This window comes from Taudactylus pleione, unplaced genomic scaffold (assembly GCF_031769625.1).
Source record: "Taudactylus pleione unplaced genomic scaffold, aTauple2 ptg001041l, whole genome shotgun sequence".
In the NCBI taxonomy this organism is placed as follows: Eukaryota; Metazoa; Chordata; class Amphibia; order Anura; family Myobatrachidae; genus Taudactylus; species Taudactylus pleione.
The window spans coordinates 1,205,707-1,228,998 of NW_028285442.1; the positions used below are offsets into that span (position 1 = coordinate 1,205,707).

The 23,292-nt window shown below is 50.4% G+C and overlaps 1 protein-coding gene across 1 annotated transcript in view; it reads right to left on the bottom strand.

Annotated features, from left to right (window-relative positions):
- Positions 1 to 23,004, bottom strand: part of DLGAP5 (DLG associated protein 5) — a 59,170-nt gene extending 36,166 nt beyond the window's left edge. Inside the window, exons 1-4 of the mRNA XM_088461348.1 lie at positions 22,840 to 23,004; positions 12,307 to 12,557; positions 10,823 to 11,022; positions 44 to 115 (exon numbers count right to left, since the gene is read on the bottom strand). Of these exons, the coding sequence (XP_088317474.1) occupies positions 44 to 115; positions 10,823 to 11,022; positions 12,307 to 12,544 (510 nt within the window). The 5' untranslated portion in view covers positions 12,545 to 12,557; positions 22,840 to 23,004. The remainder of the gene's footprint in view (positions 1 to 43; positions 116 to 10,822; positions 11,023 to 12,306; positions 12,558 to 22,839) is intronic.
- Between the last annotated feature and the right edge of the window lie 288 nt (positions 23,005 to 23,292).

Sequence of the window (23,292 nt, forward strand, 5' to 3'; positions counted from 1 at the left end):
GAGAGAACAAAATAAAAAAAAGTTAAACCAAAAACAGACCTACCGAGACCGACTGGGTTTGTTTTTCTGTCTTGGCTGTGGACCGTGTAACTCTGGTCACAGAAGGTGCAGCAAGCTGGGAATGATAAATAGAAATTTAATTAAAACCCATCAACAGAGAGAAGAGTCATTTGCAATATGTGGTGCCTTGTGAACTGTACAGGACATAGTGATCATTCTAGCACCCTGCACCTATTACAACCTGTGCAGTTCCTCTCTCCTGCCTGAGGTGTTGCTCTGCTCTGGTGCTTCTAGCACACTCTGGTCTGTATCAGTTTATTGCATCAGCCAATTGTGCTAAAAGCACCAGAGCATAGAGCGACACCCCAGGCAGGAGAGAGGAAGTGCATGGGATGTGACAGGTGCAGGGTGCTAGAATGAACACTAGGACTGTGGTATGCAGTTTGGTAATGATATCAGATCTCTCCCGTGCACAGAGAGATTGCCCTCGCCCAGTTGGCAGTAAAGTTTGTGGCGGGCAGCAGCAAAAGATTGTCAATGCCAATTAAACTAATTATTTTTCCATTGTAAAAGTTAAATAGAATAGGTCCTTAAAGAAGTTATCCCACTTCAGCTTACCAAGCCCTCACACCTTCAAATAATATTTGGTGGGAAGTCCTTCCCAGGACCCTATACCCCTTGCAGTGTTTGGCAGGATCACGTAGACCCAAATAACCAGGACTCTTTAAGAACACCCTTGGCACTGCTCAGTGCTGCTAGAGCAGGCGAGCCCCACCACACATGGACCTCATTAAGTGTTAAGTAAATCCAGCTAAGGAATGCAGAGCTAGACCTGGATAAACCGTGCTGTGATGGAGATGCAAATGCAACTTTGCTTTAATAAAAATACTGCCTAGTTCTGCATGTAGCACCTACATACTCGCCAGCATCTTCCTACATCCCCCATTGAAAAGAATGGCTATAACTACCATCCAACATAAGCTTGCCTACTTCAGCAATATACATGTAGTAATGAGAGTCTTCCTTTATGTACAGATTACTGGGTACAAAATGTAGGGGAGAGGACACTCCCCTGGAACGTCAGCCAATGAGAACCTGCTAGACGAAGGTAAAATCTCTTAAAGCAAAACAATTAACACTTTTCCTGCACAGAAGTCAGGACCAATTCTGTTTATAGTGAAGACAACCCCTTCACTATTCTAGTCACACCTGATCGTACCCCTCTCTTAATTCCTGAAACTCAATGTCGTCTACACCCTGTACAGTGATAAAAACCAGGGTAAAAAGGACACTAAATCTAATGGATACCCTTGAACATACTGCAAAAACAAGAGATATGGTAAGAACTTACCTTTGTTATCTCTGTTTCTACGAAGTCCATAGGGTCCACAGGGTGACCTTGGGGTATAGCTGGATCCTGGATCCTCGGGCACCACGAAGTTAAAGCTTTTAGCTGCTCCCAGGATGCACTTGGGTCCATCCTCCTCTATACCCCACCCCCGAGCCACAGGCACCTCAATTGGTAAGCAGCCAAGGCCGGAGGAGGAGACGAAACAGAGAGAAGGAAGACTGGAACACACAAGAACCATACTCACAGAAATGGGAGACGGAAAACCGGTGACCAGTCACAGAGCCCATATGAAGCCAGGTGCGTCAGGGCGGGTGCCCTGTGGACCCTATGGACTTAGTAGAAACAGAGATAACAAAAGGTAAGTTCTTACCATCTCTCTTGTTTTCTACTTCAGGGTCCACAGGGTGACCTTAGGGATGTCCCAAAGCAGTCCAACTAAGGGCGGGGACGCTCCTGTGCTGATAGGAGAACCCGGTGCCCAAAGGATGCATCCTGAGAAGCAAAGGTGTCAAACACATAGAACCTCAAAAAGGTCTGAATGGAAGACCAGGTGGCCGCCTTACACAGCTGAACAGCAGAGGCGCCACGGCTAGCAGTCCAAGAAGGGCCCACAGACCGAGTGGAATGAGCCTTAACAGAGGCTGGAACAGGTAAACCCTCCTGCATATAAGCCTCAACGAAGCCAACGGGCTAGAGTGTTTGTTGGCAGGCCAACCCCTCTTGTGAAAACCAAAGAGTATAAACAAAGAATCCGACTTCCTCACAGAACTAGTCCGGTCCACATAAACCTGGAGTGCACGGACAACGTCTAAGGAAGCCTCCCCAGCCGAAAGATCAGGCGACTGAAAGGCTGGTACAACAATTTCCTGATTAATGTGGAACCTGGAAACCACCTTAGGCAGGAAATCAGGACGAGTGCGAAGCACCGCTCTGTCCTGATGAAAAACCAGAAAAGGGGGACGACAGGAAAGCGCCCCCAAATCCGAAACCCTCCTGGCAGAAGCAATTGCCAAGAGGAAAACCGTCTTAAAAGTTAGCCACTTGAGCTCCACTGACTCCAAGGGCTCAAAAGGAGGACCCTGTAAGGCCCGAAGAACCACCGCCAAATCACACGGAGCCACAGGTGGCACAAAGGGAGGCTGGATTCTTAAAACACCCTGGAAAAAGGTGTGTACGTTCAGCATAGCAGCAATCCTGCGCTGGAACCACACAGTGCACCTTCAGTGAGGAAAGACGTAATCCTAAGTCCAAACCCGACTGAAGGAAAGCCAGAATACGCGAAACCCGGAACACCTGGGCTTCATATTTTCTGGCCTCGCACCACTGAAAGTGTGCCACACTCTGTGGAAGATCCTCGCGGAAGCAGGCTTGCGCGCCCTCAGCATGGTGGTAATAACGGAGCTAGAAAAGCCCCGAGACCGAAGTACGGCTGTCTCAGGAGCCACGCCGTCAAAGATAGTCGACCCAGATCTGGGTGAAGACAGGGCCCCTGAGACAACAGGTCTTGCCGTTGAGGTAGGAGGTACGGAGCGTCGATGGACAGGTTCCGCAGAACGGAGTACCACGGCCTTCTGGGCCACCAGGATCAGTGTGCCTCCGTCCTGCTTGAACTTGCGCAGGACCCGAGGCAGCAGAGATATCGGAGGGAACAAGTAAGCCAGGTGAAACAGCCATTTCACCGACAGCGCGTCTATTAGACTTGCGCCTGCATCCCTTGTCCTTGACCCGTACACGGGCAGCTTGTGGTTGTGACGGGACGCCATCAGGTCCAGCTCTGGCAGCCTCCACTTGTCCACAAGTAGTTGGAATACCTCTGGATGAAGCGACCATTCCCCGGGATGCACGTCGTAATGGCTGAGGAAATCTGCCTCCCAATTGAGGACTCCCGGGATGAAGACTGCAGAGAGAGCTGGAAGATAGCGCTCTGCCCAAGCCAGGACGCGGGACACCTCCGACATCGCAGCTTGACTGCGAGTCCCTCCCTGGTGATTGATGTACGCCACCGTGGTGGCGTTGTCTGACTGCACCTGAACGGCCCTTCCGTGAAGAGCGGTGCCGGACGACTGCAGGGCTCTGTACACTGCCCGCAGTTCCAGGATGCTGATGGGAAGAAACACTTCCTCCGCCGACCAACGACCCTGAAGTGACAAGGAGCCTGTCACCGCCCCCCAACCCCGGAGACTGGCATCTGTCGTGAGCAGAACCCATTCCGGGATCCAAAAGGGGCGCCCCTCGAGGAGATGCGCCGTCTGTAGCCACCAGGCCAGCGACAGACGCACCTCCGAGGACAACACCATGTGGCAATCCTGTGTGGCAATCCGTTCCATTCCGAAAGAATCAGCCTCTGCAGGGGCCTGGAATGGAACTGGGCAAACTCCACCATGTCGAATGCCGACACTATGGACCCCAAAACTCTCATCGCTGAGTGCACCGACACTCTGCCACTGCTCAGACAACTGTGAATCCGCTGTAAGGAGACCTTCTCTGGAGTCAGAAAAATCCGTTGCTGACGAGAGTCCAGCAGGGCCCCCAAATGAACCATCCGCTGTGATGGGATGAGGGAGGACTTCTTCCAGTTGATCAACCACCCGTGCGCCTGTAGACAAGCGACCGTCAGGTGGAGATGCTGGATCAGTACCTCCGGGGAGCTCGCCAGCAAGAGGAGGTCGTCTAGATACGGTAGCAACCGTATCCCCTGGCTCCGAAGGTGAGCCGCCATGACCGCCATCACCTTGGTAAATACCCTTGGTGCCGTGGAGAGGCCAAAGGGTAGAGCCCTGAATTGGTAGTGGTTGTGGAGAATAGCAAACCGCAGAAACCGTTTGTGCGATTTTGCTATAGGCACATGGAGGTAGGCGTCCTGGATATCCAGGGAGACCATATAATCCCCCGGTTCCATCGCCAGAATGATGGAACGCAAAGTTTCCATCCTGAATTTGGGAACCTTGAGAAACCTGTTCAGAGACTTCAAATTGAGGATGGGGCGATGAGAGCCATTGGGTTTCTGCACCAGAAACAGCGTAGAGTAATACCACATCCCACGTTGAGATTGTGGTACGGGTATAAAGACCCCCGCCGTCAGCAAGGCCTCTATGGCTTCCTGAACCTGCAAGGCCTTTGTTTTGTCCTGAGAAGGACTCGTGCAAAAAAACTGGCGAGGCGGTCTGTGCCGAAAAGACAGGGCGTACCCCTGGGAGACCACTTCTCGCACCCAGGCATCCGTGGTGGTATTGTGCCAGCACTGGGCGAATTGAAGAAGTCGGCCTCCCACTCTGGGGTCCCCCAGAGGGAGGCCCGTCCCATCACGCAGAAGGCTTATCTTCTGGCTTGGAAGAAGGGCGCCTAGCACTCCAGGCTTGCTTCTTTGGCTTTGAGGCGGTCTTGGGTGCGGACTGCCTCGGGAAGGACTGACCCTTTGCCTTGCCCTGAACCCGAAAGGAACGAAACGCCGAGCTCCGGACCTTAGCAGGTGTAGTAGCTGAAGGGAGGAAGGCTGACTTGGATTTTGCCAGGGTATCTACTATTTTGTCCAGGTCCGGACCAAATAGTAATTCCCCATTAAAAGGTAAGGCCTCCAAGCCTTTCTTTGAATCCGCGTCTGCTCTCCAAGACCGCAACCACAAGGATCTACGAGCAGACACTGCTGCCGCCGAAACCCTAGAGGTCAACAGGCTAGCATCCAAAGATGCTTCTCCAATGTAGGAGGCGGCATCTCTCATCTGTCCTAACAACGCCCTCTGGACGTCCGGAGATTCATCCGTAAACGTGTCCTCCAAGGCGTTGGCCCACCCCTCAATGGCCTTGGCCACCCAGGAGATGGCCATGGACGGCCGGGCTACAGCCCCTGAGAGAGAATAAATAGACTTTAGACAAGTCTCCACCTTCCTGTCCGTAGGATCCTTCAGCGAGGATATAGACGGCAATGGCAAAGTAGCACTCCTGATGAGGCGTGTTACATGGGAATCGACTGCAGGCGGAGTTTCCCATTTCTTACAATGCGCTTCCGGGAATGGATAATTGGATGCCAAGCGTTTCTGTGGCAGGAAACGCTTACTGGGCGTCTGCCAGGCCACCGCCATGTGATCAGTCAACTGATCAGACAAGGGGAACGCTGTAGAAGTAACCTTAGCTTTTTTAAAACTAGGATACCTTGACTTGGGAGCGGGTGCCTCATCCTCAATCAGAAGAATAGCCCGCACCGCCTTAACCAGAGCCCGCACATTGATGGAAGACTTAGTGTCTACCTCCTGGACTGAGGCATCTGAGGCTGAGTCATCCTGTACCTCACCATCATCCGAGAACCCCTCAGAATCCGAAAGATGCGCAGCCTGTGCCATGACTGAGCGTTTAGACGCCCTGGAGGGCACGTCACTGCGCAACATCGACTGAAAAGCCGAAGATGCTGCCGCCAAATCTTGGACAGTGTGGGAAAGCGCATCCACCCAGGGTGGAGGAGCTGTCACAGGAGCCTGAAACGGCACCACAGCCGGCTGTGCCACAGGGGTGGACTGAATATACATTGGCAACCCCGCATAGGGACCAACAGGCTGAGACCCCGGGGGAGTCTGCAATAATTGTGGGACACCCGGGGAATGGGGGATGGCAGGCTGGGGCAACGCCCTAGTAGGGGCGGCGGTCGGGACCGACAGACGGTCCGCGATGGACACCAGCACCTGGGAAAACATCGCCCATGGTGGCTCCTGCGAAATGGGAGGTTTAGACGTACCAGGGACCGCCTGGCACCGTCCGCACAGGCCGTCCTGTGACAAATCCTCCCCATCCACTCCTGCAGAACAGCGCCTGCAGGAGAACAATGCTGGAGACCCGGAGTGCTCAATCTCCTCCTCAGACATGACTTAGGAAGAAAACGTGCGCACTCACCAGTGTGCTGAACAACAGCCCACAATATGGCACCGTGTAGCACACAACTGTATGTGACGGACCTCACAAATACGTGATCTATATAGGTGAGGTCAGTAGAAACACCCTTCCCCCGCACACCTGTAGGGCTTGTAGGAGAAGGAAAGGGATAGGTACAGGCTGACAGTAAGTAGAAAAAAAGACACAGACAGGCAGCACTAGCAAAAGTCACATACCATGCAGGAAGATATACTCACTGCACCTTTCCACTACAATCAACCTGCCCAGATTCAGTGTCTGGGAGGGCTATAGTGCTGTGTACACTGTCCTTTTGCAGGGGAGAGGTACACAGGGGGACCGGTCCGCGTGCTCCGTGAGAGTATCCACGCTGCCACAGAGAAAATGGCCGCTGGAGACCTCAGAGGAGGAGTGGCCGTGTAGCTGCAGCTCAGCGACGCCAGACTACGAGCTGAAAGGCGCGCTAAGCTGAGGGGAGGAGCCGCTAGACAGGGAAGGCTTCCTCCCCTGGCTAGCATATTTAACCCCCGGGTTGCCGGTATCCCGCTTGCCGCTTAATTTACCCTGGTGGTCTAGTGGTCTGGCGGGGTATGCCTCCGCTGGAGGGGGGGCCCGCCGCCACCGCCCCCGGTCTGTCCCCTAGACCGGGGGCATGGGACTGCATTTGAAAGGAACCCGCGCACCGCCGCTAATCAGCGGTGCGCGGCTTACCTGATCTCCCCGGCGTCTTCCGGCAGCAGTCCCGGGGGAAGCCAGAGTCCGGCTAGTACAGACTCTGGCTTCCCCCGCCGCGATCCCCAGTTCAGTGCTGGCGTCGCGGCGCCAGCAGGGAGAAGGAGCGGCAGCGTGGGCGTCTCTACAGACAGCCCAGCGCTGCCGCTCTGTAGAAAAACTATAGTAAAAAAATAAATAAATAAATTTAACTAAGTTAAATAAAAAATTAAAAGCTTTAGGGGGCTGCTCCAGCAGCCCACCCCGCAGGGTGACCCGACTCCGGCCGGGCACCATCTAAAACTGAGGTGCCTGTGGCTCGGGGGCGGGGTATAGGGGAGGTTGGACCCAAGTGCATCCTGGGAGCAGCTGAAAGCTTTAACTCCGTGGTGCCCGAGGATCCAGGATCCAGCTATACCCCAAGGTCACCCTGTGGACCCCTATGGACCCTGAAGTAGAAAATTCATTTATCATTTTTATTGTAAACACATATTAAAGAAATGCACACTTTTAGATTGCCCAGATTTTTATCCCGTTATCCGGCTAAATATGCGGGATTGAGACATGTCTGACATAATTAACCAGCCAATTACCAGGCTAGCACAAGGATAAAAGGTGAACAAGGGCTTCACAGCAACACCTTGATAAAGTCCTACCGGATGAAACGCGTTGGTGTTTAGACTACCCCTGACGTCACTATTCCAGTGAGCGCGAATTCCTCTCCATGAGAACGGCAGATTTCCACCAGGCAGAAGAGTGCAGAAAGACGCTGCTCCGGCGAGCCACTGATATTACAAGCGGCAGACGGAATTGTCATACAGCTGATTATACTGCAGCCACCTGGACACACCCAGCCCCCGCACGGAGAAGATCTTACACAGGGACAGGTAGGGTCAGTTTATCCCACTTACCCTGGTATCCAGCACCCACGTCTTAATGGGGAAACCTTTTCAGGACACTTCATTTTTCACTGAAAGCGCTTAAACATTTATCTACGTTATATGTATTGAGTGTTATTGTGTGTATGTTTCACTATTGCTGGTATTACATTTAAGCACTATCCACTATACAAGCGCTTCTTTAGCATACATTAACCCTTACCTGGCCAGTGATCTGGCCATTTAAAAGAAAGCTGCTTATCACTGGGAGCGCATGATTCATTATTATATTGAAAAAAACTGTAGTCTAAATAATAAATAAATTTAACTAAGTTAAAAAATAAAAAGATTTAGAGGGCTGCTCCTGCAGGGTGACCCGACTCCGGCCGGGCACCAGCTTAAACTGAGGTGCCTGTGGCTCGGGGGCGGGGTATAGAGGAGGATGGACCCAAGTGCATCCTGGGAGCAGCTCAAAGCTTTAACTCCGTGGTGTCCGAGGATCCAGCTATACCCCAAGGTCACCCTGTGGACACCTATTGACCCTGAAGCAGAAAACCTTAAATAATGTGCCCGTCTGTTCTATAGATATAGTACTATGTAGAAAGGCAGCGGTCTTTTACACATCTAGAAATGTCATATTCTAGTTTTACACAAAGTAAACAAAGCGGTACCACATTTTATCCAAGTTAATCTTCTTGAATCCATGGCAGTGTGGATCCAAGTCACAGCCAGATGTAGAACGTCAGCGTAGTTTGTATTACTAGTAAAGATTACATGCTTACATATAGTCATGTGAAAAAAAACAACACCTAGGTGTTTTCGTACTTTAGGACATAAGTACCAGTTATCCTGCCCTGGTCAAATCCCAAAAAATAAATCTGATCTCATCTGACAAACACAACAGATTTTACTATTCCCTTTATAGAACAAAAAAACAAGTGTGTAGTAGTGCACCCCGACTGCTTAATCATCAGTACAGAAGGTAACGCAAGCCAAGTGCACTTCATTATATGACCACCAGGAAGAGCTATCAACTCTGTAAAAAGCCATATGTCTATCAGTGCGTTTGGAAGCACCTAGATCTGTGTTAGGACCATGCTAAAGAGAAGAGACCGCTGTCAGTAGTTATGGCAGCTTATAAGTAGGGATGTGCAGGCTCGGATAGGTTCAAGTTTGCACGTTGAGTTCGTTGGTAAGCAGGTGTACATTTTGGCGCCCCTCACTCCCCTCCTCCATTACAGTCCACTCAACATAGCCCTTCTCACTCTCCCTCATCACAGTCCCCTCCATTACAGCCCCTCAACACAGCCTCTCTCTCACTCCCCCTCATCACAACCCCTGGTATCACCTCTTCACAGCCCCTGGTATCCCCCCCTCATCACAGCTCCTCCATCACAGTCCCTCTTATCCCCCTCATCACAGCTCCTCCATCACAGTCCCTCTTATCCCCCCTCATCACAGCTCCTCCATCACAGTCCCTCTTATCCCCCCTCATCACAGCTCCTCCATCACAGTCCCTCTTATCCCCCTCATCACAGCTCCTCCATCACAGTCCCTCTTATCCCCCCTCATCACAGTCCCTCTTATCCCCCCTCATCACAGCTCCTCCATCAGTCATCATATCCCCTCTTCCTCCCACTCCATCACTGCCCCTCTCACTCCCCCCATAACAGTCTCCTACATCACTACACCCTACTCAGACTCAGGGCTGCCGAGAGCCGCGCAGGGCCTGGGAAAAGGGGGCACGCCCTAATCGTGGGAGGCATGGCCACGCCCCCTTTGGCTTTAAAAAAAAAATTGTAATTAAATAATTTTTCAGCACCGCAGCGCTCTGGGAAAGTGGGTGCTGTGTGACCCTCAGCTCCGTGGCATGGGGCGCAATCAGTGTGATCGCTCTCCCCCACAGGTATAGGAGACTCTCGGCTGCTGCTTAGCAGCAGAGTGCAGTCTCCCACTGCAGCCTGGCACACAGCAGTATGTGTTGGGCTGCAGTGAGTTATGAGGGAGTGGGGGCTGTGCCAAATCCGGGCCCCTCCAGCAAGCCCGGGCAAACAGTACCCGCTCCCCCCCGCCTCCCCTGCTCATACTTACCTGCTGGCTCCAATAGCAGCAGTAGAGTACTGCCGGCGGGGAACAGGTCTGGCAGGAAAGTCGGCGGGCATCCTGACTTCAGATTGTCAGATCTGCCCTACAGCACAGCAGATCTGAAGATGCGATGTGCGACCTGCGGGGACACGCATCGCATCGTGATATTCATGATTTGGGCATATTTTACACGACCTGTCGTTCCAATGCGTCGGAATCGGCCAGATCGAGTAAAATATTGCTATGTGTGTTGGCTAGCTTAAGAGACCGATACCCCTTTCACATCACAAATGTTTAGCTAAGGGTGAAGATGACCAGTGGGGGCAGCAGCAAATATTCCTCTGCAACCTAGGACACCACGGTGGTGCACAATTGGCAGTCACCAGTATCGGCAGGCTACTGTGGACAAGAGGAACCCCAAAAGAACTAACCACGGTAGTGAAGCAAAATCTATTCCATCACATCCACATAAACCCAAATATTGGTGTTATGCCATGTAGGTATTTAGTGAGCATAATTATTTATTTTGGGAGCCCAACAGCGCAATTCAATTGATGCTCCGTTCAGGCGCAAATAGCTGCTAGAGCACACATGGCTTCCCAGGTGGCGAGCAGAAATGTACAAGTCAGCACTTTGGGCCCCAAAATCAGTACTTTAGATAAGTTGAGTCTCTTTGCGTCGCTAAACCCAGTGCTTCTGTGCACAAACTCATGCCCTATTGAGGGAACAATTGAGTCGCCCCCTCATAACTTATGCATGTAACATCCCATGTGTACGACTTGCATAGTCCTACCCATATCAGTTTTATGCAGAAAGTGGTTTTTCCTTATTAAATCTCAGTCTTTGGTTTTAGAAGAGACTGGACAAATGCTTTTATATGCATACTAAATGTGCAGTGAAACATGAAAGACCTAAATACCTTCTCCTTTTGTTTAACTTTATTCCAGTCATCGCCTCTCACAATGCTGTTAAAGGGGTTTTCTGCCTTGTAGATTCCACACTTAAAGATGCCCTTTTTGGCTTTTTCCTGCTGCTCCTTCAACTTTCGCTGTTGCTTTTCTTCTTTGTAACGCTGCAGCATCGCACGTCTCTCGTTTGTTACCAGATCTTTAGCTTTAACTGTATTTCCCAAAACAAGACAGCACAATCAATTGGGGAAGAAGGAAACGCAGTCTTCTGAACACCTTTTCTCATATGGACCATTTACATGCTAATTGATAGGCTGCATAGTTACATTTCTAGTGACTAAAATTTTGCTTAAAAAAAAAAAATTACAATAAAAAACAAAATGATTCTTCTTCATCTGCAAACTTCATGGCAGCATTTGACATGGGAAGTTTCCTTTCTAAGTTAGCTAGACAGGAAGATTTCAATAGATAAAACACACACAAGGTATATAATGGAAGTAGTACCACAAGGGCACTGAAAACAAAGTCCAGCGTTTCCCAGACTCATTCCTCAAGACTCCCTTAAAATATGTACACACTATAAAAGATTATCTGTCCAATTTAGCTGTTTGGAACAAAAATCTGGTAATGTACGGGAGCAAAGGATAATAAACCATTAGCTCCGAAACGCCTAGTGGCCTGGGGTTTAGAAACCCTTGACACAATCACTAAGCTAAGACACTTGCCAGATAACTTTTAAAAGGTAGAGTTTAACTCAAATGTTTCCAAGTTACCAACTTTAATAGAAAACCTGGAGTGCAATATAAAAATTTAATTTAAAGGGGGGCTGCATAAGGAAACTCCTGCATGGTTTCTGCTCACACATAGCACACAGGATGCAAGCAAACAAGTGACATTTAGCTGAGTCTTGCAGCTAACTGAATTTACCCCATAGAGTTTAGACCACTATGCCCAAGTAACAGAACTGTGAAAGACCCATGTCTCGAACTCCTGCAGTCCTCAAGTTGCTACTGCCTTCCGACTGGAGCTAGTGTTAACATTCTCCAGTGCTTAACACCCCCCAAAAACTGCAGTGTTTTAATAACTAGAAAATAGGTAGAGGAAAATATTCTATTGGAGGGTTCCAATATCGACTGGACGAGTGGCCATGGTTCGAAATCGGCTGTTCAATCACCATCATATAAATACTGCTCTGGGGGAGATTCAATGAAATGTGATGCAGGTACCAGTACCCTGCATTGCACTTTAACCTTGCACACATATAGGGGTGTGCAGAAAAATGCTACAGTATGCAAATGTTGAGTGTGGACTGCACATCAACCCCACCTTGAGCTGGAATATACGATCTTACATTACTTTCAATTTATCTGCCCCCTGGGTGTGGCATTCATTTTGACACCTGTAGCTGTCAAACTAAAGCAACAAGTAGTTACCAGCTAAAAAATAAATTACTGAGGAACTATGAGAGTCAAAAGCAAACAAACACATGACTTACCTGGCTTAGTTTCAGTTCTTCCATGACAGGATTCATTTGCCTCCTCTAAAACGGTCAGATCCTGCTCTTTTACAGGAGAGATATTTACATCGACCAGTGATAGCCCCCGACTCTTCCTAAACTCCCTGTGTCTGTTCTCCTTCTGAGTTATAGATTTACGTCGGGCAACTTTTGCTCTTATGTGCTCTGTGCTCGAGTTCTTTTTGTAAAGGCCAGCATACTGAGATTGGATATCCATGTTTCTCTTCTCACTAAGAAAGGTAGTATTGGTTTATCACAGGAATAATATGAGATATGGTAAGAACTTACCCTTGTTATCTCTATTTCTACGAAGTCCATAGGGTTCCACAGGATACCTTGGGGTATAGGTGTGACGTCAGTCATCGGGCACCAAAGAGTTAAGCTTTCAGCCTCCCAGGATGCACTAGGTCCCCCTCCTATACCCCGCCCCTGAGCCAAGGCATCTCAGTTAGTTACCAAGCCATAGGCCGGAGGAGGAGAAGGAAGAGAGAGAACAAAGATCTGGACACATACAAGAATCACATTCTCACCAGAGGGAGACGGAAAACCGGTGACCAGAGCAAAGCCCATCTGCAGCACAGGTGCGACAGGGCGGGAGTCCTGTGGAACCCTATGGACTTCGTAGAAATAGAGATAACAAGGGTAAGTTCTTACCATATCTCATATTTTCTACTTCAGGGTCCATAGGGTATCCACAGGATACCTTGGGGATGTCCCAAAGCAGTATCCTTTAAGGGTGGGGACGCTCCTGTGCAGAAAGGAGAATCCGCCGCCCGAAGGAAGCATCCTGAGAGGCGAAGGTGTCAAACCTGTAATACCTCACGAAGGTATGGACAGAGGACCACGTAGCAGCCTTGCAGATCTGGACTGCAGAGGCACCACGTCGAGCTGCCCACGAAGGACCCACAGACCTAGTGGAATGAGCCTTCACAGAAGGACGAACCGGCAGGCCTTCATGAAGATAAGCTTCAGAAATAGCCATACGGATCCAGGCTGCCAAAGTTTGCTTTGAAGCAGGCCAACCCTTTTTACGGAAGCCATAGAGGACAAACAAAGCGTCCGACTTCCTAAACGAAGAAGTGCGGTCAACATAAGTCCTTAAGGCCCGCACAACATCCAAAGAGGCCTCACCCACGGAAAGACCCGGTGAGTTAAAGGCCGGAACAACGATTTCCTCGTTAACATGAAACTGGGAAACAACTTTGGGAAGAAACTCGGGCCGAGTGCGGAGCACTGCCCTGTTCCCATGAAAAACCAAGAAAGGGGGTCTACAAGAAAGAGCCCCTAACTCAGAAACACGTCTGGCCGAAGCAATGACCAGAAGGAAAACAGTCTTAGCTGTTAGCCATTTAAGATCCACTGAGCCCAGTGGTTCAAACGGCGGTCCTTGGAGAGCCCTCAGGACCACAGCCAAATCCCAAGGCGCCACAGGTGGAACAAAGGGCGGCTGAACGCGGACAACACCTTGCATAAAGGTGCGCACATCCGGGATTGTAGCAATCCTACGGTGAAACCAAACAGACAGGGCCGAAACCTGTACCTTCAAAGAAGCAAGGCAAAGCCCATGATCTAGTCCCGCTTGTAGGAAGGCGAGAATCCGAGACAGACGAAACTCCCTCGGTGCATAACCTCTCGGTCGACACCACTGGAAGAACGTATGCCACATGCGATGGTATATCCTCGCGGAAGACGGTTTCCGAGCTCGCAACATGGTACGCACCACAGAGCTGGAAAACCCCCGGGACCTCAGCATGGCCGTCTCAACAGCCACGCCGTCAAAGACAGCCGAGTCAGGTCCGGGTGACGACAAGGACCCTGAGACAGGAGGTCCGGTCGTAGCGGCAACCACAGAGGACTGTCCACGGAGAAGCAGTGCCGTCTGGGCCACGCGGGAGCTATCAACAGGAGCGTCCCTCCTTCCTGTTTGAATTTCCGGATTACCCGTGGAAGAAGGGAGACCGGAGGGAACAGGTATGCGAACCGGAACGTCCACTGGACGGACAGAGCATCCACCAGAGACGCCCCTTCGTCTCTTATGCGAGACCCGTACACCGGCAACTTGTTGTTGTGCCGGGACGCCATGAGGTCGATCTCTGGAAGACCCCACCTGTCCACCAGTTGAAAAACGTCCGGGTGCAGGGACCATTCCCCCGGATGAACGTCCTGGCGACTTAGAAAGTCCGCCTCCCAATTGAGCACTCCCGGGATGAAGACCGCTGATATGGCCGGAAGATTGCGCTCCGCCCAAACCAGGATCCGAGAGACCTCTACGAGAGCCGCCCGACTGCGGGTTCCTCCTTGCCTGTTTATGTAGGCCACGGTGGTAGCGTTGTCCGACTGGACCTGTACCGGGTGACCCTGGAGAAACCGATGTGCCTGCTGGAGAGCATTGAAGACCGCACGGATTTCCAAGATATTTATGGGAAGCTCCGCTTCTGTCGGCGTCCACCTGCCCTGGAACAAGTGTGGACCCAAAACCGCTCCCCAGCCCCGAAGACTGGCGTCCGTTGTCAACAGGACCCAATTTGGAACCCAGAACAGACGTCCCTTGTTGAGGTGGGTCGTCTGTAACCACCAAGCAAGGGACAGGCGAACCTCCGGGGTGAGCACAATCGTCTGGGACTTCAGAGACTGAGGCAGCCCGTTCCATTTGGACAGGATCAGGTGCTGCAGAGGTCTGGAGTGAAACTGGGCATATTCCACCATGTCGAACACCGACACCATGGAGCCCAGTAACCTCATTGCCGAGTGTAGGGACACCCGGCGGCTGTGCAGACAACTGCGCACCCTTGACTGTAAAGCAGAGATCTTATCCTCCGTCACGAAGATCCTTTGCTGTCCCGAGTCCAAAAAGGCTCCAAGATGCAGAATCCTCCGAGACGGGATTAGAGTGGACTTCTGCCAGTTGATTAGCCAGCCGTGCCGTTGCAGCAGTGCAATGGTCAGGTCCAAGTGGCGTAACAGGAGCTCTGGAGATCCTGCCACCAATAACAGGTCGTCCAAGTACGGCAACATGTGGACTCCCTGCAGCCGCAGAGAAGCCGCCATGACCGCCATCACCTTGGTGAAAACCTGTGGTGCTGTCGCCAGGCCAAAAGGTAACGCCCGAAACTGGAAGTGGTCGCTGCGGATTGCAAAACTGAGGAACTGTTGATGGCGCAAAAGAATAGGGACATGCAGGTAAGCGTCCTGTATGTCCAATGACACCATGTAGTCCCCAGGTTCCAGCGCCAGAATGATGGACCGTAGGGTCTCCATCCGAAACTTCGGTACCCGGAAAGACCTGTTGAGTACTTTGAGGTTGAGAATCGGACGATACGACCCATTGGGTTTCTGTACCAAAAAAAGATTTAAATAGAAACCCTGGCCCCTCTGGGAGAATGGAACAGGCACTATAACACCAGCCTGGAGCATAGTGTGCAATACCTTCCGCAGCTCCGTAGCCTTGTCCCGGTCTGATGGTAGACCCGTGGTGAAGAATCGAGCCAGGGGTCTGTGCCGGAAGGAGAGGGCGTACCCGTGGGAGACAACCTCCAGAACCCAAGTGTCTGTCGTTGTGGTCGACCAACACTGGGCGAACTGCAGCATGCGGCCTCCCACCCTGGGATCCCCCAAAGGGAGGCCCGGACCGTCAGGCCGCAGGCTTGTCATCTGGCTTGGGGGCCGGACGTCTGGTACTCCATGCCTGCTTCCGGGGCTTGACCGATTTATTAGGGCCAGCCTGTCAAGGAAACGACTGTGGTTTGGGCCTGCCCTGGGCCCTAGATGACCGAAAGGACGATGGTCCAGAACCAGAAGGAGCAGCGGCCGACGGGAGACAAGCCGATTTGGCTGCCGCCAGCGTGGCCACAATCTTATCCAGATCCGGACCGAAGAGAACTTCTCCAGTAAACGGCAACGCCTCCAGACCCTTTTTGGAATCTGCGTCCGCCTTCCAGGATCGCAGCCACAACTCCGCCTGTTCGGCCGGACAGTCGGAATCAAAAGAAGCCTCTAATGAATCCGCCCAGCGCTCCATCGCCCTGGCAACCCAGCAAATGGCCATAGCCGGCCGTGCTGCCCCCCCCGCAAGGGAATAAGCGGACTTCAGGCAGATCTCCACCTCGCGGTCCGTAGCATCCTTAAGGGAGGACATGGATGGCATCGGCAATGTGGCACTACGGACAAGACGGGTCACGTGAGAATCCACCTGTGGGGGGGATTCCCACCTAGCAAAATAATTATCCGCGAACGGATAAGCCACCGCCAGGCGTCTCTGCGGCTGGTATCTTTTGCCAGGCTGTTTCCACACCTCCTCTAAATGGTCCACCAACTGACCCGAAAGAGGAAAGACTGTGGCATCGCCCTTCACATCTTTGAAAAAGGCATACTTAGATTTAGGCGCTGGGGGAACTTCGTCCTCAATCACCAAGGCTGTGCGGACCGCCCGAATAAGTCCAGGAATATATACTTTGGACTTAGCATCAGCGTCCTTAGCATGGAGAGGTTCCTGATCGTAAGGATCCAGAATCTCCCCATCATCAGACGTCCCCTCGTCATCCTCATAAGGAGCCGACAGACGCCACCGGCCGTTTATGCGGCCGCATCACAGACTCCCCTTGCAACACATCCGACAAGTGCTGTACAGAACTAGTCAGGGAGTTAACCCACGCTGGCTCCTGAGAAACCGGGAGCGGGGAAATAGGGAGACTGTGGGGTACCACCAATTGTCGTGGGAAACCCTGCATGGGTGACGACACCACTGACTGCTGGGACAAACCCATCGGTGTAAACGCGGGCTGCGGAGCTAACTGGCCCACTAAGGCTGTAAGCGCTTGAGCGAAACAAGCCCAGGGTGGCTCCTGTACCGGTGCAGTAACCGTAAGAGGCCGCGCCATAGACAAACACTGCCGGCAGAGGCCCTCCGCGCTACCCTCCCCCTCCGCTAACGGTACTTTACACGTAGTACACTGTAGCCAGAGGGGAAAATCACTTTCAGACATGATGGCACCACGTATGTGACCCCTCTCACCAATTATATATTTAAGAGGCGAGAGACAACCCTGCAGCACCGCACCGCAAGGGCTTAGCAGAAAAAACAGGGACAGTATAAAGCTGACAGTTTAGAAAAAAAGTTACAGGCAGCAGCGCTAGCACAGTCACATACAATGCAAAGAAAATCAATTCCTGCACTAACAGCGCTGATCACTAAACTACACAGACACAGGGCCTGGTAGGACACAGCGCTGCATACACAGACCTGACCACAGCGGAGGAGAGGTATGCGGGGGGACCCAGACCACGATGCTTCCAATGCAGGCTTCCAGCAGCGTTCACCATGCTTCAGAAAAGATGGCCGCCGAGGAGCAGAGAGAAGGCTGGCCTGGGGGAGGAGCGCTGACACAGGGCCAGTCAGCACAGTGCAGAGAGGGCTGTGTGCAGCGGGGGAGGCGCCGGCTGTGAGACAGGGAAGGCGCGCTCCCCTGGCATGCATTTAACCCCTGGGACGCCGCAGCGCTACCGCTCTGCTGCGGTCCGCTGTCCCAGGGGGTAGTGGTAGCGCAGGTTGGTCGCCTGGCTCCACGCTGCAGCCAGTCCCCAGGGAGCCCCCTGCCTGGGGACTTAGGACCATGCGATCAGCGGGGACCCCCCTGCTTACCTCTGTCCCCCTTGAATCCGGCCATGGTCCGGAACATCTGGGGTCACCGCTAGCTGTGACCCCAGATGTCCACCAGCATCCCCGGATCAGTACCGGCGGGGTGTAGGGAAGACAGCATGGACGTCAGGACTGACTGTCCATGCTGTTCATCCAGATGTGCAGCCACAGCTGCATGAAGAAAAAGCTTCAGGGGCTCTTCTAAGCCCCCCTCTAGCAGGTGCCTCCGACTCCGGCCGGGCACCAAACGAAACTGAGATGTCGGGGGCAGGGTATAGGAGGGGGACCTAGTGCATCCTGGGAGGCTGAAAGCTTAACTCTTTGGTGCCCTGCGACTGATGTCACACCTATACCCCAAGGTATCCTGTGGATACCCTATGGACCCTGAAGTAGAAAATTTGTATTTTTTTTTTACCTTTGTATGCTTAAATGTTACTACATAAGCAATTACAACTGGTACATAACCATTTCATAAACTATATAAACTAAAAGCACTCATATCAGGATCACTATTCACAAAAAAAAATATACTACCTTGATGTACTGGAAATATGTACAGTACAGTAGGGATGATGTATCAAGGTTTGAAGAGAGATAAAGTGCACGTATCAACCACCTCCTGTCATTTTTCAAATACAGCCTGTGAAATGACAGTTAGCCGATTGGTTGGTGCTACGGAATATGTGTGCACTATATAAATAACTGGTAATAAATGAAATACTTTGTCTATCCAGTTTCTCTCTCTCCAAGGCCTGATACATCTCCTGCAGTGTTTCCACTTTTGATTTTTTTCCCCCTCAGTTTTACAGAATTGTTGCAGCCTGTCTACAGGGAAATCTGGCAATGTTAAGGTATAGGGGGGGGGGGGATTAAATTAGCCGCGGTAATTTGAGGCAGCGGAGATATTCACTTAGAGCCAGAGGCTGCAGTTAACAAGGATTTCCCCCACCCCAGCCTTTTTTTGCAGGTGCCGAAACAGTGTTAACCTATAGGTCCAGGAACTTATCCAAGATTCTACAGGTAACGCACGTTAACAGCAATTTATCGGGCAAGGAAAAGAATCTCTGGCTCAGTGGTCTCCAACGTTAATTGAGGTGTGAGCTACGTTAGAAAAATGAAACCTCCTGAAGAGAAACTAAAATTGTAGAAAAAAAAAATCTGGCTAATAACCAAACAATTTAAGGTAATTCAATGGAAGAAAAACAAATATGTTTCATAGAAAATAAAAATGCATTTAATTATTGCAGTGATATTGTTGTATTTTGTAAATAAAACTTAAGCACAGTCACATTTCACTGTTAATTACAAGCTCCAAGGAGGTACGTGCAGAAGAGGAGCAAACGATATAGGCAGGTCTGCTGTGTGATTTTCAGGCAGGGCAGGAGTCACTCGCTCCACCATAGCGTAGATGCTGTGGATGGAACCACGGAGAAGCACGTCAGGTAATTGCTGTAGAGCAGGGGTTCCCAACCACGGTCCTCAAGGCACACTAACAGTCCAGGTTTTAAGGATAGCCATAGTTGAGCTCAGGTGATTTAAATTAGTACCTTAGTTATTTTGATTTAACCATCTGTGCTTAAGCATGGATATCACTAAAAGCAGGACTGTTAGTGTGCCTTGAGGACCGAGGTTGGGAATCACTGCTGTAGAGGCTGCAGCAATCACCTGACGTGCTTCCCTGTGGCTCCATGTAGTCGATTACACAGGAGAGCACACATCAGAGGTCACTTCCTCCTAGTTGACTCGGCTGTACTGCGGCTAGGTGTGCTACCAAAATTAAGACAGCGAGCTACAGGGTGGAGACCACTACTCTAACTGAATAGTCCCTGGCAATAAAGCCTGAAGCTACCACCCTATTTCAGCCGTGGTAAATTATCGTTAAATTCCCCCCATAGTGTTGCCACATTTGGATTCTTTTTCCTGGTTAGATAGAATTATTTTTTTTTAGTTTTGTATTTTTTTTTTTTTGTACTGTAGTTTGTTAGCACTCGCTATGCAATTAACAGCATTTAAAAAAAAATATATATATATAAATTTACATATTTAGGGGGGGAGGGGTAGAGATATATATATATATATTTATACACACACACACACACACACACACAGTGTCAGGTGCATAAATATTGGGACATTGCCAGAATCTTCATATTTTGGCCTCTATTCACCACAATGGCTTTGAAATGAAACAACACCTAGAATTAACTCCAGACCTTTTACTTGCTTAATTGATAATGAAATAGCAAAGGAATAGCCCACACCTGTCCATGAGGAATTGGCCGGCGGTTCGATTCCCGTCACCGGCAGCCCGACAGGAGCAGAGTGCGACGCAGCGGAAGCCCGACAGCGCTGGAAATCCCGATCGTGGATAGGTAAGTATCCACTAACCTAACCCCCCTAACCCTCCTTAGGGGTGCCTAACCCTAACTTCCCCCCCTAGTGCCTAATCCCCCCTCTAAGTGCCTAACCCTAACCACCCCCTTCCCCGCTGCCTAAACCTAAGTCCCCCCCGGGGGTGCCTAACCCTAACCCTCCCCCTAGCCTAACCCTAACCCTCCCTTCCCCTAGCCTAACCCTAAGTCCCCACCAGGAGCCCTAAACCTAACCCTCCCCCCCCGCGGCTGTCCGCTCGGGGGGGGGACAAAAGACCAGGAATGATGATGTTCGTCCATGTAAGGTGACGTTTTGCCTCGTTCTGAGTTCCGTTTTTTTGGAGGGAAAAATCCGAACTCCACGTGCAAACTCGAACCTATCCGAGCCTGCACACCCCTAATATATATATATATATATATATATATATATATATATATATATATATATACACACACACACACATCTCACGTACACAACTAGAAAGTATATTGGGAAAAAATAATGACGAGACATCACAGTAGTAGCAAGTCACCTAGTGTGATGTCAATTAACAGAATTTAGTTGTACAAGTCATCCAGCGTATCTGACAACCAGAATTGTAACTACTAACAGGATAAAGTGTTTTTGCATTCTGTGTATTGTAAGGATAATATTTATTTATTAACAGTTTCTTATATAGCGCAGCATATTCCGTTGCACTTTACAATTGTCAACATTGATAGAACAAAACTGGGTAATAACAGACAGATATATAGGTAGGAAGGCCCTGCTCGCAAGCTTACAATCTATAGGGAAATAGGCAGTAATACACAAGGATAGGTGCTATATATTTCATCTTGGTCCAGCCAGAATGCAGAGTTTCTTAGTTGGCTGCATGATCCACTCACACAGGAATGTCGACCAAATGTCATGAGGATGTGAGAGAAAGACGATGTGTGAGGTTATGTGTGGACTGTAAAAGGGGATGTAATTAGATATGGAAGCTATGAAGGTTATGTGGGAGGTTCTGGGATCTGATAAGCTTGCCTGAAGAGGTGAGTTTTCAGGGATCGCTTGAAGGATTGGAGACTATAGGAAAGTCATATTGTGCGTGGTAAGGCATTCATAAGAGTGGGTGCAGCCCGAAGAAAGTCCTGTAACCGTCAGTGGGAGCAAGTAATGCATAGGGATGAGAGACGCAGATCTTGTGCTGAGCGGAGAGGTCGGGTAGGGCGATATTTTGAGATGAGTGAAGAGATGTATGTTGGTGTGGTTTGGTTAATAGCCTTATGTGTAAGTAAGAGTATTTTGTATTGAATACGGTAGAAAACCGGCAACCAATGGAGGGACTGACAGAGTGGGGCAGCAGACGATGAACGTTTGGCAAGGAAGATAAGCCTTGCAGCTGCATTCATAATGGATTGTAATGGCGATAGCCTGTTTTTGGGAAGACCAGTAAGGAGACTATTGCAATAGTCAAGGCGGGAAATAAAAGATCAGGTTGGTAACTGTTGTTGGCTGGTGGAAATAATATTTCTAAAACAGAATTAATTATAAGTTCAGGTGGCGAGATGGCATCCAAGATGAAATTGCAGAAAGACATTCAGTGACATGGACCAGTACAGTAGAAGTCACTCAGGGCTCCATCCATGGCCATAGAACAGAACAAGGTTGCAGGTCAGGAGTCTCAGTGTGCCACATAACAACTTACAGCATGGGAGAGAGGGGTGTACCCCCCATTACAACTTAAGGTGCATACACACGATACGATTAAAATGCACGACATGAACGATAAAGATCATATTGTGCATTTTTCTGTGCCTGCACATATGGACAGTAAAGATATCATCCATTGACTGTGCATGCAGGCCAAGCTGGTCGATATCGACCAGGTTACTATAGGGACCCGTTGATCGCGGGTCGGTGGTGTGCTGGATGATCGTTATCGATCATCCTGCATACTCAGGGGATCATTCAGCGATATCATTCGTGAAGTGTGTATGCACCATTACTGCAGGGGAAGGGGGGTATTTCCCCCCCCCTTCCCAACACACTGCAGGCAGGGGGGGGGGGGGGGGTTTACCCCCATTACAACATACTGCAGGGGAGAGTACCCCCAATTACAACGTACTGCAGGGGGGGGGGTGCTCTCTGTTGAGCATGGTGAACACTGGGACACTCAGTGACCACCATGCATCACACAGAGCACCCCCTACATAATCCAAAGTGTATTTATTGAAGGTGATGACGACACCTCCCTTCTATCCTAATAAACGCGTTCTCCGAATGACCACTGATGTAACGACAGCACACAGGTATTACAGGACTGACTGCGCGCGCACACACAGACGCAGACACAGACACACACACACACACACACACACACACACACACACACACACACACACACACACACACAGTATTAACATCACCTTCCCCCATCTACACTCCTGTCACTATATACATGTTACAGACAATGCCCAGATCGCCAGCCGGAGAGGGGTGTCTAGGGGCAGAACGCATACCTCTATCTGTGCACCCGCAGAGCAGGAACAGAGCCGCCACCGATAAGAGAAACAAAACGCAACCACCGGACGCGCCGACACCAACACCTGCCGCTCCCGCCCTCTATCGAATTCAAACCAGCGGAAACGGGTGAGCTTCGGCTCTCTGATTGGCTGAGCCACCTCCACCAATTGCCGGTTGCTGATCAGTCGAACGTCATCATGGCTGCGGGAGCAGACGCTACGTAGTGATGCGCATGCGCCGCTGAGCTGGATCCTGCTGACACGGGAAAGGTTACCCGTATGGTGGCATTGCTGTTTATGATTCTGGTCTTGGCCATTAGATGAAGGGTGCAGTAGTGCATGTTCTGTGCTTTCTTCTCTTAAAAGTGGTTTAGTGACATCAAAGTTTGGGAGACAACAGAACAATTGAATACAGACTTTTTTTTTTTTTGGCTGCCATGGTGCACAACT